The sequence below is a fragment of the Octopus bimaculoides genome, chromosome 29, assembly GCF_046866305.1.
Source record: "Octopus bimaculoides isolate indiv1 chromosome 29, ASM4686630v1, whole genome shotgun sequence".
NCBI lineage: Eukaryota > Metazoa > Mollusca > Cephalopoda > Octopoda > Octopodidae > Octopus > Octopus bimaculoides.
Window position 1 is genome coordinate 4,876,126 of NC_142956.1, and position 16,795 is coordinate 4,892,920.

General features: G+C 36.5%; 1 protein-coding gene across 12 annotated transcripts in view; it reads left to right on the forward strand.

Moving 5' to 3' along the window:
- Positions 1 to 564: 564 nt before the first annotated feature.
- LOC106875668 (adhesion G protein-coupled receptor G6) overlaps positions 565 to 16,795 on the forward strand; it is a 123,258-nt gene continuing 107,027 nt past the window's right edge. For 9 of the 12 annotated variants that reach the window (XM_089345318.1, XM_089345324.1, XM_089345321.1 and 6 more), the window contains exons 1-2: positions 565 to 709; positions 13,249 to 13,320. In XM_089345318.1, coding sequence (XP_089201444.1) covers positions 657 to 709; positions 13,249 to 13,320 — 125 coding nt within the window. In that variant the 5' untranslated portion in view covers positions 565 to 656. The remainder of the gene's footprint in view (positions 710 to 13,248; positions 13,321 to 16,795) is intronic. The other 3 variants (XM_089345328.1, XM_089345329.1, XM_089345332.1) reach the window with 2 other exon arrangements.

Here is a 16,795-nt window from a genome sequence, read left to right on the forward strand (position 1 = left end):
TCAATATCACTTGTAATTGTATATTTAGAAAGAGATTATTCATACACTAATTCTTCTTCTTATTCTTATTCTTATTATTATTATTCTTCGTCTTCTTCTCCTTCTACTTCTTTCCCATCTTCTCCGTTTTACACTTTTCTTTCTTTTTCAACTAATGTTTCTACATTACCGTCATCTTTGTTTGAAATTCTTCCTCTCGTCTTCCGATTCTTCTTCATTTTCTTGTTTCTTTTTTGTTTTTCTTCATTTCCACATTCTTTATCACCATCATTATCATCATCACCGACAACAGAAACTTCACTACCAACATCATCAACATCAATATCATGTTCATCATCACTATAAACATGCAAATCCCCATCATTATTAGAATAATCAACATTAACAACATCAGCCCCAACATTAGCACCAATATCATCTTCGTCATTAACACAACCACCATATATTCCTCTCCTTTGGTTCATGCTTATATTTGTCACTACTCACTACCTAACGTTAACACTATCATCATCATCAGCATAATCATAGTTGTAATACACTTTTCATCTCATCCATCATGTAATTATTTACTCTTACTATTTAATATTCTGTTACAAATCTGTTCCATAAATGTATTTAAATGAATTTTATGTTCCAGGAATTTGTACGGGAACAATATGAAAAATATCACAGAAGGAGCCTTCCAACATTTGTCCAGGTTAACAACTCTGTAAGTTAAATCGTTCTTCTCTTATAGTATTTCATTGACGATATAATTCTAAATATGCAATATCTTCGCATTGTTCCTTTTACGCTCCCACACCCGGGTTTCTAAGTTTGTATTTCATTGTTTCTGAATGCCTATGAATGTGAGTCTCGGTCTATTTCATATATAAGAGCTATACGAGAATGTGATACTTGAGAACGAACGTTAAGCGCATGGATGTGCGACACTTTATGTATGCATGTGTATATCCCAATATAGTAAAATCCGTGTGTAATACGGTATGTATATCCTCTACGGTAATTGTCTCTACATAAACACTAAATAACACCCTTGACAAACACTTCTATTTGTAGACTTAGGAATGGATTAGTGATAAACTAATTTTGAAACCTTGTTTTTACTTGTTTCTGTTGTTGCCTTTTTAGTAGTTGCCTTCTTCTTCTTTGTTGAATGTAACGCCATCATTGTTTGGTGGGCGTCACTGACTAATGAAAATGAAGAGCTACATGGCAGCAACGGGGAGTGAGGCGTTTGTTGGCACAAGCATGCTAGAACAAAATGAAATATGTTGCGATGTAAACTTGCTACAGAAATACCAAGATTTGGTAAACAGGGACGGGTCAAACGTAAAGTTGACACCACCAGAGGAAGACAGGGTGGAGATAGAAAACAAAGTAATATAGTACAGAACGTTTTCAAATGAAAAGTAAAAGACTTGAGATGGAAAGAGGAGATGGAAGAATTCCTAAAGAAATTGAAAGAAAACAACGTTTTTTACAAGAGAAAAGGGATACGCCTCAGTAGCGGTCACATTTGTCTCAGAAGAAGTGCCAAAAAGATATGCCACTAAGTTAGTAGCCGGGGGAAATTGGACAGTTCTTCTCACTTACAAGGGTAAACGAGTTACTAGAATTAGAGTGGGTAGGTTCTCGCCGAGAAACGAGCCGGAGTAGATATTAGCAGCAATTTTCACTAAAGAAGAGGAAGAAGGCAATGAAGTAGTGAGTTTAATTATGTTAACCCGGACCCAACAAGTAAATTGGAGTTTGGTGATGTGAAGATTTAATGATGTGAAATAAGTGATGTGAACAGTTAGTGTGAAGTCAGACGACAAAGGACTATATACAGTGTGAATTTGGCAACGAGTTGCGTACTGGGGTCAATCTATTCGACCCCACACCTCCACAAAAAGTTCGAGCCTGTTGCCTAGAGTAGAGATTACATTATATTAATTATTTCAAGTTTCCAGTTTAAATAAAATATTCCAATACTATATTCGATCGATTCAATCGAATTCACCCACATCCCTACACATTTGGGATGGTCTAAATTAAAGAGAAATACAGATTTTTGCGTACCTAAACAGACCAGTGGACATGACGACGTGTAGGAATGAGGGACTTGGTGTCATGTGGTATTTCTCTAGCTCTTTGCATTTTAAGTTCCAATGTGACTTGTTTTTAATTGCTGAGTCTGCAAAGAGTAGAAATCATTAATTTGGTTACTTGAGCATCTAAGACTGTCAGCAGCAGTTGGGGATTGAAATATTTTTGATTCAAAAAAGAAAGCAATTGTCTTTTAAATACCATCCTAGCTATACTAGGGATCCGCGTTCTTCTCAAAATGATATTCGTTTTCAAAAGTAACAACCTTTATGATTAAAAGAAAAAAGAATAGACTTCTTTATGGCTGCTAGAATCCTTACATGTATAAATGTTTTTGTGTGAGAAGGTGTTGGAATTCATTGAAGAGACTACTTTGAATTTCTTGTCAGGCATTTATGATATTCTATCATTTTCTACAATCTGTTCCCATCTCTGTGACTTTAGCCTCAGTCAATAGATTAAATCTGAGCTGAGATGTAGATGTTTTGACTGTTAAGCTCCTATAGCACTGGATATGATTTGAGCGTGAAAGAGAAAATATCCAGTAACTTGTTGATGAGAGAGAAAAAATTATTTTGTGCTGCGTTTGAGGTGTTGGCATCAGTTTCTACTTGTAGTACCTCAAACAGTGTGTGTGAAAGATGTGACACTGATTAGCATGTTCGCTGCTCGATCATAATGTGGTGGGTTCAATTCGTGAACTGGGCTAGGTATTGTGGATGTGGATCAAGAGTGATCCAGTCTACTCACTTGTAAATGTGTACTAGCCGAGTGTTGTATGCGAGAGCTGGGTTATAAGTTTTGAGATATAAAAGAGTATCTATGTCTGCTCGCAAATACAAAGGCACCTGAAGCAATTAGTCAAAGCATTAGATAAGTTGCCAACACATATTCGCTCGACTATAGCGAATTAAGGCTCGCTATTAATGTGAATGTGTGAATGTGTATATCTTGTATGAGAATCTACTATTCGGTGGATTACCAGGTGGTGGAGAATTGAGTAACCTCTAAGTATAGGGATTATGTCGAATATAGAAATATTTTGTTGGAGAAGAAATAGCTGCCCGTTGGCTCAACGTAGCACCCGTCCTCCACTCAATCTAGTTTTACAGGCGAAGTCATAAGAAACAATATGACAGCACTGCAGTCTCAGTGAAAGTTTTTCATTGGCCAATGGTGAAAAGGTCACGAGACTACACAAATGAACCTCTGTCTTGTTACTGAAATGTATTACTGCCTATGGACTTTGCTTCCATATATGTTATGAAGATACCGAATAATGCAAATGATTTATAAATATAATTATTTCTTCATCCTACACCGATTTATGCGGGGATAAACAAAGGGCATAATTGGCTGTGGTCCAAACAATGGCCCATCATTCAAAACATAATATACAATGCCAACCTGTAAATTACAAAAATTGATGCACACAGCTATCATATCAGCTTTGAATGTATGAGCTCTAAATTATCGTTAATTTGTGAATCGATAGCATCAGTTATATATAATTACTATAATTACTATTATAATTAGTGTTACAGGTGAAGTCATAAGAAACAATATGACAGCGCTGCAGTCTCAATGAGAAGGTTTTTCATTGGTCAATGGTGACAATGAAACGAGGCGAGACAAATGAACCTCTGTGTAGTTACTGAAATGTATTACTGCCTTTGGACTTAGCTTCCATAGATATTATTATGCTACCGATTAAGGCAAATGATTTATAACTATAATTATTTCTTCATCTCCCATCGATTCCTGCGGGGATAAACAAAGGGCATAATTGGCTGTGGTCCAAACAATGGCCCATCATTCAAAAAATAATATAAAATGCCAACCTGTAAATTAAAAAATGGATGCACACAGCCATCATATCAGCTTTGAATGTCTGAGCTCGAAATTATCGTTAATTTGTGAATCGATAGCATCAGTTATATATAATTACTATTGTAATTAGTGACATATAACGATAAATCTATAATTATAGATATATAACAGCATGAGTGTTTAATAAAACTTGGTATAACGAAATGGACTAATAAAGACAAAACAACTGATGAATTGACTAATGAAAAGTGATAACAACACAATTATCAAATCTTCCCTACAAGTTGATTAGCAAGCCTACATTCATTTCACTTTCAAAATAAATCTAGTAATTAAAGGGCTGTTGGGTATATAACACCTTGTTATCTGGTTTATAGTTGCAAAGGCAAAGACATACAAAGTACAGTGTACAATAAGCCATGTTTTGTGCGATAAAAACTATGAAGCCTTAGCTTCACGGCCAACATCCTAAATATCAAATGTGATATCTTCATCACTTGTCTGCAACCAAGGGCAAAATAAGAACATTATGTACTTCAAGCACTACGTTAGTCATTGGAAAGGTTTATTTGTTAGATATTATGTAAATTTGTACAGTATGTTCTAAAACCATTTATCATGGAAACTATAAATATAAAGGTAAACTGTACTTTAGTTTTTCCTTATGTTCTGTGTTTTTACAATTCTCAGTGAATTGACATTCACAGAGAAACTGAGGGTTTTCGGCATCTTGGCATCTTTTAAAAACAGTTCACCCAAAATATAACGAAATGATAAGGTGATATCTATTTTAGGTATTAATAATCTCAGGAAAGCTTGGCCTTAGCCGCTTGTGTATACATGCATATGAGGGGGTACCCAAAAGAAATGGTAATTTTGAAATATATTATTCATTTACATATTTACTCTTTTATTGTGTTCAAAGTATACTCTATTTTAAGCAATGCATCGGTCCAGGTGCATTTTCAACTACTGGAAGCAGAGTTGGACCTATTCCGAAGTGATGCTTCTTAACGCCCCCGTCGTTTTCTTTCCTCACTTCCACATCTTCAAATTCTGTAGTATCAGCTTTCGTCACTAGTGATGACCTTCGAAAAATGTTTCGGATTACATTCTAACCATACTTATAGCTCACGACACGCATTCAGCCGTGACTGCTTTTGATATTCCGTGAGCAAGCGAGGTACAAATTTTGCTGGAACGCTTTTCATTCACAATTCCCCCACCAAAATTCGTCGGTAGGGGTTCCAGGACACAACAGACATATCAACAAGTTCATGAATTGCTCAGTGACGGTCCTCAAGGATCAGATCATGAATGTTCATGATGTTCGGGAGGTCGACCGTTGTCATGAACGAGGTTGGTTTCCAAGCGACAAGTGACCATTCCTAAAGTGTGAAAACCATTCAAAAACTTGTGTTTTGCTCCTTGCATCATCCTTGTAGTGCGATTCGTGACAATTGTTCCATCCGCAGTTTTCCCCAGCAGTAAACCGAATTTCACAGAAGCAAAATGTTCCTTCGTTTCAGCCATTGCAAACAAACATATGAACTGGGGAGAAACTCATCATAACATAGACGCATTACACGGCAGTACAACTCTACCGGAAAACGCCGGTTGGCTGCCTGATGCCTGACAGTCGCATCAAGTGGGTTTTAGCGACGGAAACCTGAACTACAACGGGTTTGTCCTACAAAGAACATTTACGGTTACTCTTGTGTATCCCCTCGTATATACATATGCATATTTATACATATATACGCACAGTCACCAACACGTACACACATATGTAACGTAAAGGGATAGGGCTTGGGAATCCGAGTAGATACGTTTTAACATCCTGAGGAAATGGAGGGCTGATTAACCAATGAATGTAATATGAAGAAAATGCTTTAACAAATATATTATGAAGATATAATATTCTTCGTTCTTCATGTTCATCTATTGAGTTAACACACACACACGCATACAGGCACATACACATGCACACACACACATGCATACATACACGCGTGCGTGCACAAACACACGCTTCCTTGCTTGCTTCATAGCCATCCTTGGTAGGACTGGGGTCCACCATAGCTCTTCGTCGCTGGCGGCCACGTGTCAGTCCCTATGCAGATTTTCCTTAATCACATCCAGCTATGACATCCAGCTACGTAGATGAAGCATTGAATAAGGGTAAACCCTTGATAGGATGATCTAGCGAGTGCCGAAGGGCATGACCGTACCAGCACTATATCTATGAGGTGAAAAGCTGCGGGATAATGCATCACTTCATGTCGGCTTTAGACACAGTGACCGCGCATCCCTATGGAAAATTCTCCATGTAGTCGGAAGGCCTTACAAGGCCAACGATTCTATAGCAGTTCATATCTTCCATCATCTATTTGTTTAAACATTATATCTTATATTGTGTCACGAATTCGTTCCATAAAATTTATTCATAACTCACGTTTAGGTTCCAGGAATTTGCGTGCTAATAATATCAAGTATATCAAAACAAAAACGTTCCAAAATCTGTCCAGTTTAATCACTTTCTAAGTTGCATATCTTCCTTTATACTATTTCACTGGCGATATATTTCCAAATCTGCATTATGTAGCCATCTTTATTTTTTTATCTCCAGCACCCGTCTTTGTAAAGTTGTGTTTTATTGTTTCTGGATATGTGAATATGAGTGTGGGTTTATATCTGAGATTTGGGACACTTGAGAGTGCGATGCTTGAGGGAAAACAGAGTGAATGAATGTGTATGACTCTGTGTAGAAATGAGTGTATTCCTGTGTATAAACAAGTGTTTGTAATACGGTATGTATATCCTCAACGGTGTTTGTTTCTCTATCAACGCCCAATGACACCCTTGAATACTTCTTGTATTTGGAAATTTAAAACTCGGTTATTCATACACTGATTTTGAAACATTAATTACTCGTTGTTGTTGCTGTTATTGTATTTGATATTGTAATTACGCTGCAAAATCAGGATATTGTAATCACTCTTCTTTATTTGTGTATCTGTGCATTTGGAAATCTAGAAAACGGTTGAACGAATTTACACCACATTTGGCAGAACTGATCATTGCCTAAGTACGTACATCCATATGCGACTGTGCATGTGTGTGCGTCAGTGTGTGCATGCGTGTGTGTGAGTGTATGTGTGGAGTGAGGGATTCCAGGTTTGATGCAAAGATTATTAATATTATTATTAGTATTATTGTTATTATTGTTATTATTATTATAATTGTAATTATAATTATTATTATTATTGTTATTATTGTTATTATTATTATTATTATTAGTATTATTATTATTATTATTATTGTTATTATTATTATTATTGTAACCCTTCATCTTCTTCTCCTTCCTGTTCTCCTTCTTCTTCTACTTCTCTTTCTTCTTCTTCTTCTTCTTCTTCTTCTTCTTCTTCTTCTTCTTCTTCTTCTTTTTCTTCTTCTTCTTCTTCTTCTTCTTCTCCGTCTTCTTCTTCTTCTTCTTCTTCTTCTTCTTCTTCTTCTTCTTCTTCTTCTTCTTCTTCTTCTTCTTCTTCTTCTTCTTCTTCTTCTTCTTTTTCGTTGATGTTGTACTTCTGTAAGTTAAATCGGTCTTCTGTTATAGTATTTCATTGACGATATAATTCTAAATATGCAATATCTTCGCATTGTTCCTTTTACGCTCCCACACCCGCGTTTCTAAGTTTGTATTTCATTGTTTCTGAATGCCTATGAATGTGAGTCTCGGTCTATTTCATATATAAGAGCTATACGAGAGTGTGATACTTGAGAAGGAACGTTAAGCGCATGGATGTGCGACACTTTATGTATGCATGTGTATATCCCAATATAGTAAAATCCGTGTGTAATACGGTATGTATATCCTCTACGGTAATTGTCTCTACATAAACACTAAATAACACCCTTCACTAACACTTCTAGATGTAGACTTAGGAATGGATTAGTGATAAACTAATTTTGAAACCTTATTTTTAGTTGTGTCTGTTGTTGCCTTTTTAGTAGTTGCCTTCTTCTTCTTTGTTGAATGTAACGCCATCATTGTTTGGTGGGCGTCACTGACTAATGAAAATGAAGAGCTACATGGCAGCAACGGGGAGTGAGGCGTTTGTTGGCACAAGCATGCTAGAACAAAATGAAATATGTTGCGATGTAAACTTGCTACAGAAATACCAAGATTTGGCCGGGTACGACTACTTCATCCACTTTAATCAAGTTGGCTTGATGGGATGCCCCCACCCCACCCTGTTCTTCAGCTGCTGACTTGACTGTTGGAGTTTTGTTGGTGTCAGGATTCCGCATTTTGCAACTTCATTTCCTAAATTGAAGATGTTTATAGTTACAGTTGTATTGATATTAGTTGAGTTAGTAACAGAATGACAGTTAATTATTGCATGTCTATATTACATTTACAATTAAAGGTGATACTGTAGACTAATTAAACTGCAGATAATTACGAGATCCGCCTAAATTGCCTAACTCTGACTTACGTTAATGAAAAATGTAAAATAGCCCGGTAGGGACGGCATATGAAACTTATTAAAGATGTCATCGGTAAAATTTAGGATCTTATCATAAACACGATACCGTTTTAGAAATAAAAAGACAATAGTTATAATTCTACAAACTTCTTTAAGCTTAACTGAGCATTTAGCTGATCGGTCTGTTCCAGTTCAACTGGAAAAATAGCCTCGGATGGTTCAACTCTTTCTGGGTATTATTTCAGATTAAATGATTTGCATTATATTGCATTAATCCGTTCTGAGTTCGAATTCCACCGAAGTCGACTTTGCTTTACATCGTTTCAGGGTCAATAAATTAAGTACGAATTGCGTACTAGGGTCAATCTATTCGACCCCACACCTCCACAAAAAGTTCGGGCCTGTTGGCTAGAGTAGAGATTATATTATATTAATTATTTCAAGTTTCCAGTTTAAATAAAATATTCCAATACTATATTCGATCGATTCAATCGACTTCACCCACTTTCCTACACATTTGGGATGGTCTAAATTAAAGAGAAATACAGATTTTTGCGTACCTAAACAGACCAGTGGACTAGACGACGTGTAGGAATGAGGGACTGCGTGTCTTGTGGTATTTCTCTAGCTCTTTGCATTTTAAGTTCCAATGCGACTTGTTTTTAATTGCTAGTCTGGAAAGAGTAGAAATCATTAATTTTGCTATTTGTGTGACATGTGTGAGAGTGATGATGTTAATGACCCATTTAAACTATCACAGATCAACTCTTGGAAAGAAGACAAGAAAATGGAGGACGTTCCAGAAGTTGATATTCTGAGGATGAAGACTTTGCTTCCACAGATGTTATGAAGATACCGAATAATGCAAATGATTTATAACTATAATTATTTCTTCATCCCACACCGATTTATGCGGGGATAAACAAAGGGCATAATTGGCTGTGGTCCAAACAATGGCCCATCATTCAAAAAATAATATACAATGCCAACCTGTAAATTACAAAAATGGATGCACACAGCCATCATATCAGCTTTGAATGTATGAGCTCTAAATTATCATTAATTTGTGAATCGATAGCATCAGTTATATATAATTACTATAATTACTATTGTAATTAGTGTTACAGGTGAGGTCATAAGAAACAATATGACAGCGCTGCAGTCTCAATGAGAAGGCTTTTCATTGGTCAATGGTGACAATGAAACGAGGTGAGACAAATGAACCTCTGTGTAGTTACTGAAATGTATTACTGCCTTTGGACTTAGCTTCCATAGATATTATTATGCTACCGAATAAGGCAAATGATTTATAACTATAATTATTTCTTCATCTCCCATCGATTCCTGCGGGGATAAACAAAGGGCATAATTGGCTGTGATCCAAACAATGGCCCATCATTCAAAAAATAATATAAAATGCCAACCTGTAAATTACAGTGTACAATAAATTAAAAAATGGATGCACACAGCCACCATATCAGTGACATGTAATTAGTGACATATAACGATAAATCTATAATTATAGATATATAACAGCATGTAAGTGTAATAAAACTAGGTATGACGAAATGGACTAATAAAGACAAAACAACTCATGAATTGACTAATGAAAAGTGATAACAACACAATTATCAAATCTTCCCTACAAGTTGATTAGCAAGCCTAACCTCATTTCACTTTCAAAATATATCTAGTAATTAAAGGGCTGTTGGGTATATAACACCTTGTTATCTGGTTTATAGTTGCAAAGGCAAAGACATACAACGTACAGTGTACAATAAGCCATGTTTTGTGCGATAAAAACTATGAAGCCTTAGCTTCACGGCCAACATCCTAAATATCAAATGTGATATCTTCATCACTTGTCTGCAACCAAGGGCAACATAAGAACATTATGTACTTCAAGCACTACGTTAGTCATTGGAAAGGTTTATTTGTTTGATATTATGTAAATTTGTACAGTATGTTCTAAAAACGTTTATCATAGAAACTATTAATATAACGGTACTCTGTATTTTAGTTTTTTCTTATGTTCTGTGATTTACAATTTTCGGTGAATTAACATTCACATACAAATTGAAGGCTTTCGGCTTCTTGGCATCTTTTAAAAAACAGTTTACCCAAAATATAACGAAATGTTGCGATGATATCTATTTTAGGTATTAATAATCTCAGGAAAGTTCCACCTTAGCCGCTTGTATATTCATACATACAAGGGGGTACCCAAAAGAAACGGTAATTTTGAAATATATTATTCACTTACATATTTACACTTTTATTGTGTTCAAAGTATTCTATATTTTTAGCAATGCATCGGTCCAGGCGCATTTTCAACTACTGGAAGCAGTGTTGGAGCTATTCCGAAGTGATGCTTCTTAACGCCCCCGTCGTTTTATTTCCTCACTTCCACATCTTCAAATTCCGTAGCATCAGCTTTCGTCACTAATGATGACCTCCGAAAAGTGTTTTGGATTACCTTTTAACCGTTCTTCTAGCTCACGACACGCATTCAGCCGTGACTGCTTTTAATATTCCGTGAGCAAGCGAGGTACACATTTTGCTGTTACGCTTTTCATTCATAACTCCTCGCAAAAAATTCGTTGGTGGGAAATCCGGGACACAAAAGACATATGAACAAGTTCATCAATTTCTCGGTGACGGTCCACCAGGATCAGATCATGAATTTTCATGATATTCGGGACGACGACGGTTGTCACGAGCGAGGTTGGTTTTCAAGCGATAAGTGACCATTGCTAAAGCGTGAAAACCATTCATAAACTTGTGTTTTGCTCATTGCATCATCCTTGTGGTGTGATGCGTGACAATTGTTTCATCCGCAGTTATCCCCAGCAGTAAACAGAATTTCACAATGTTCCTTCGTTACAGCCATTGAAAACAAAAAAAGAACATAGGAACTGGGGAGAAACTCATCATAACATAGACGCATTACACGGCAGTACAACTCTACCGGAAAACGCCGGTTGGCTGACTGATGCCTGACAGTGGCATCAAGTGGCTTTTAGCGACGGAAACCTGAACTACAACGGGTTTGTCCTACAGAGAACATTTACGGTTACTTTTGTGTATCCCCTCGCATACACACATGCATATACACACATATATAAACACAGACACAGACACTACATGCACATTTGTCACCTAAAGGAATAGGAATTTGAAATCCGAGCAGATACGTTTTAGCATCCTGAGGAAATGGAGGGCTGATTAACCACTGAATGTAATATGAAGAAAATGCTTTAAGAACTAAATTATGAAGATGTAATATTCTTAGTTCTTCATGTTCATCTATTGAGTTAACACACACGTATACAGACACGCACACACACATACACACATACATACACATGCATATATACACACGGTCGTCCACAAACACACGCTTGATTGCTTGCTTCATGACCATCCTTGATAGGACTTGGATTCACCATGGCTCTTCGTTGCTGATGGCCCCGTGTCTGTCCCTCTGGAGATCTTGCTTAATCGAATCCAGCTACGTAGATGAATCGGTGAATAAGAGTAAACCCTTGATAGGATGATCTAGCGAGTGCCGAAGGGCATGACCGCACCAGTGCTACATCTATGTGGAGGAAAGCTGCGGGATGATGCAACACCTCAAGTCGGCTTTAGACACAGTGACAGCGCATCCCTATGGAAAATTCTCAAGATTGTCGGCACGACTTACTAGACCAACGATTATATAGCAGTGCAAAGGGCTGATTGCAAGTTTATCCGAAAGACTCTTGCTGCCTCCCCATCAACAGTGGTGCCATATAGAGTTGCCTGCCCACATCTTACCTTTTCAATTGTTTTCGACTATCTGATAACGGACGTTTGTGAGCGAGTTTCTGGCGTTAACTTCCTTATAAACATTCAAATCCCCATTCACCTGTGTGTATCAGTCCCTATGGATATTATGTCTGGTGTTTATGTTAAATAACATGCTTCAATACCGCCTGCACATTTAGAATTTGATCATTTATAAAATTCATCTTGATTCTTTCCTTTTCTTTTCTTCTAGTAATTTTTCATCTCCTTCCTCTTCTTCTTCTTTAACTTCTTCAACTTCATCTCAATTTCCTCTTCCTTCTCTTCCTTCTCTTCCTTGTCCATCCACTTCTTCATCATCTTCTCTTCTACTTTTTCTCCTACACTATCTTCATCCACATATTTTTCTTCATATTATCCTTCTTCGTTCCACTCTTCTTCACTTTCTTCTTCTTCATTTTCTTCCTCTACTTCCAATCACACTCTTTCTTCTCCTTCTTATCTCTTTATTTCTTTCCATCATTTTAGTTTACTTCTCCATCTACATATATTCTCCTTCTTCGTTTTCTTATTCTACTTCCTCTACTTCTTCTACTTCCTCTACTTCTTCTTTTTATTGTTGTTGTTTTCATTGTGGTTTTTGTTCTACCTTTCCTCTTTTTCTTTCTCTTCTCCTACTTCGTATCTTCCTGCTCTTCGTCTTCCTTTTCTTCTTCTTTTTCTTTTTCTTTGTTCATTTCTACTTGCTCATGTTTATCTTCTATATCTTCTATTTTTCGTCATCATTACCGTTTTCTCAGCCGTCAACATTGTCAAGTTCATCATCAACCTTATCATTAACTTCATTCATTGCCACAGAAATTTATTCATTACCATAGACTAACGCGGTCAGTTGCATAAACTTGGACGACATCATCATCATTATCAACTTAAACAGAACAATAATCAACTCTTCGTGTCTCCTATAGTCTAAGTCCTTACTCGAAATATGTTATATGCTGCCACAAATCTGTTCCATAAAAGTTCATTTTAACTAAATTTTATGTTCCAGGAATTTGGGTTCTAATGGTCTCGATGAAATCAAAGCTGAAACATTCCGAAACCTGTCCAGTTTAACAAATCTGTAAGTTGAATCAGTCTTCATTGATAGTATATCATTGATGCTATATTTTTATATCTTTTACGTGATTATATGATCCTCCACCAGTCTTTCATTATTTGTAAATGCCTGTTAAAGAGTATAATATATGGCATATAGGAGAGTGTGTGACTATAATATATGGCATATAGGAAAGAGTTAGACTATAACATATGGCATATAGGAAACTTTTCTGTACATGCATACACATGCGTCTGTATGAGAAGTCGTGCATTCACACATGATTGTAATACGATGTGCATAATATGTACGGTGATTAGCTCTATATCGATGCTAATTAACATCCTTCAATATCATGTATAATTGTATATTTAGGAGTAGATTCTTCTTCTTCTTCTTTTTTTTCTTCTTCTTCTTCTTCTTCTTCTTCTTCTTCTTCTTCTTCTTCTTTTTCTTCTTCGTCTTCTTCTTCTTCTTCTTCTTTTTCTTCTTCTTCTTCTTCTTCTTCTTCTTCTTCTTCTTCTTCTTCTTCTTCTTCCTTAACTTCTGCTTTCGGGTTTGTTTTTCATTTTCGCCTTCCTCTTCTTCTTCTTCTTCTTCTTCTTCTTCTTCTTCTTCTCCTTCTTTTTCTTCTTTTTCTTCTTCTCCTTCTTTTTATTATTATTATTATTATTGTTCAGTAGTTTTATTTTTATAACGTGCTTTCACTTCACTACCGAGCGCAGCTCTGTGCGCCTTGGGTATGTGCTGTGGTTTGCTGTGGTGCTCTTATGTTTACTGTATTGAAAGTGTTTTGCGTAGAATGTGTGCAGTACCCAGTAGTGCAATTTTCTGTATGTTATATATATTTGTAAGTCCTGGTATTTTTGTTATGTATTTGTCTGAATGTTTTTTTGTTATACCTAAGGCACCTACAATGATAGGAATTGTTTCTGTTTCTAGATTCCACATTCGAGTTATCTCTATTTCCAGGTCTTTGTATTTTGAAAGTTTTTCCATTTCTTTTAGAGAAACGTTGTCATCTGCTGGTATTGATACATCAATTAGAAAGCATTTTTTTTTCTTCATGATCTTTGACAACTATATCTGGTCTATTGGCCTTAATTTCTCTATCTGAGTGTATTGTCATATCCCAGAGTATGGTTGCTTTTTCGTTTTCTGTGACCTTTTCTGGCGTGTGTTTATACCATCTTTTTTCTGTTGTTATTCCATAGTGTTGGCATAGCTTTCAGTGTATATAGGTCCCAGCTCTGTCGTGTCTTAGCCAGGACTGGGCAGCTAGAAATAATATGATTTATTGTTTCTTGTCGATCGCCACATATTCTACAGTTACTTGTTATATTTCTTTTCATTATGTGTTTTTGGTAATTTCTGGTGGGGAGGCTCTGGTCTTGTGCAGCAATTAAAAATCCTTCAGTCTCTGCTTTGAGTCCTGAGCTTCTCAGCCATTGCTGGGATTTTTCTCTGTCTATTTCTGTCGCATTTAGTTTAGCCCAGTATTTACCATGTAGGGGCTTTTCTTGCCATCGTTTTATCATGGTCCGTTGCTGTTCTAGTTTTAGTTTGGATTTCATTTGTTTTATAGATTTTGTTGTTTCTTCTTCTTCTTCTTCGTATTTGTTAGGTACATTGATTTTTTGTTTGTATTTGTCAGCTTCCTTAAATACTGAAAACAGTTTTTTGTTTTGCTCGTGTTTTGTGGCTATTTGTATTAGTTTCCCTTGCTTCTGGAGTAGGTATTTTTGCAGTCCTATGGTGGTTATTTTATAATAGTTTTCTAGCTGTATAAGACCCCTGCCACCTTCTGTGCGTTGTATATATAGCCTTTCTATGTCAGATTTTGGGTGGTGCATCCTATATCTTGTCATTATTTTTCTTGTTTTCCTGTCTATTTTACATAGTTCGTTTAGTGTCCAGTTAAGGATGTTGTAGCTGTAGCTTATAACTGGGACAGCTAAAGTGTTGATACCCATTATCTTGTTTTTAGCATTGAGCTCTGTTTTTAGTATTGATCTAACTCGTCTATAGTACTCTTTCTTTATTTTTTCTTTCATTTGTGTATGTTGTATCCTATCTAGTTCATTGACTCCTAAATACTTATATGCTTGGCTTTCGTCTAGTTCTCTTATTTCATTGGCTTTATCTAGTATTATATTGCTACTTTTAACTAATTTTCCTCTTTTCAGGGTTGCTTTGGCACATTTTTGTAATCCGAATTTCATTTCTATTTCCTTGGTAAAGCCGTGTACTGTCTGTAGTAGTGTTTCTAGCTCTTTGTCGTTTTTTGCATATAATTTTAGGTCATCCATACATAGAAGGTGGCTGACTGTTTTACCATAGCATTTGTAACCGCATCCAGTTCTATTTAGCAATTCTGTTAAAGGTGTGAGTGCCAGGCAGAACAGGAGTGGAGAGAGCGTGTCTCCCTGGAATATTCCTCTTCTAATGGGGATGGCTTTCGTTTTCACAAGTCCCTCTTTTGTTTGGAGCTGTAGCACTGTCTGCCATTTGTTCATTGAGTGCTCTATGTATTTTATGATAATTGGTGCCACCTTGTTTATGGCTAGTGTTTCCAGAATCCACGTGTGGGGAACACTGTCGAAAGCCTTTTGGTAGTCCACCCAGGCCATATTGAGGCATTTCTTCTTTCTGCGGCTGTCTTCAGTTATGGCTTTATTGATCAATAATTGATCTTTACAGCCGTATGAGCCCTTGTAGCATCCCTTCTGCTCTTCTGGAAACAGGTTGTTATTTTCCAGGTGCTTACTCAATCTCTGCGATATTATTGCAGTAATGGCTTTGTAGATCGTAGGGAGACAGGTTATAGGTCTATAGTTTTGTGGTTTCTCCGTTTCCGTGGATTTGGGGATTAAGATGGTTTTCCCTTTTGTGAGCCATTCAGGCATTGTCTCTGGATCTGCTATTATGTTGTTAAAGTTTTCTGCCAGCTTTTTATGCATTGCTGGCAGGTGTTTTAACCAGAAATTGGGGATCTTGTCGTGTCCAGGTGCCTTCCAGTTGCTTAGTCTTTGCAGTGTCTGGGTGACCTCTTCAGTTGTTATAGGGGCCCAGAGTTGCTCAGGTGCTAGGTTCGTTGTTTTAATGGTCCTTTTTTGGGGTTGTTGCTTCACCGACCATATTTGTTTCCAGAATTTTTCTAGTTCTTCTGCTGTTGGTGCTGAAGTAATGTCTATTTTATTTTTACCCAGTTCTTGGTAGAGTTTTTTGGGGTTGGATTTGAACTGTTTGTTTTGTTCAAAGAAACGTTGGCGTTTCTCATACCGGCGGATCCTCTGTGCTTTGGCAAGGATGTGTTGCTTTAGTTTTTCTTTTGCCTCAGGTAAGTCTTTTTCTGTAATGCTGTATTTGTACAGTATTTTTGTTTTCTTCTTGTTACTTAGTAGTGTTGATTGTTTACTAATTTCGTTGAGAATCGATAAATCTTTTCTCTTTTTTTTTATTTTGTTCTGGATGTTATTTATTATTATTATTGTTATTG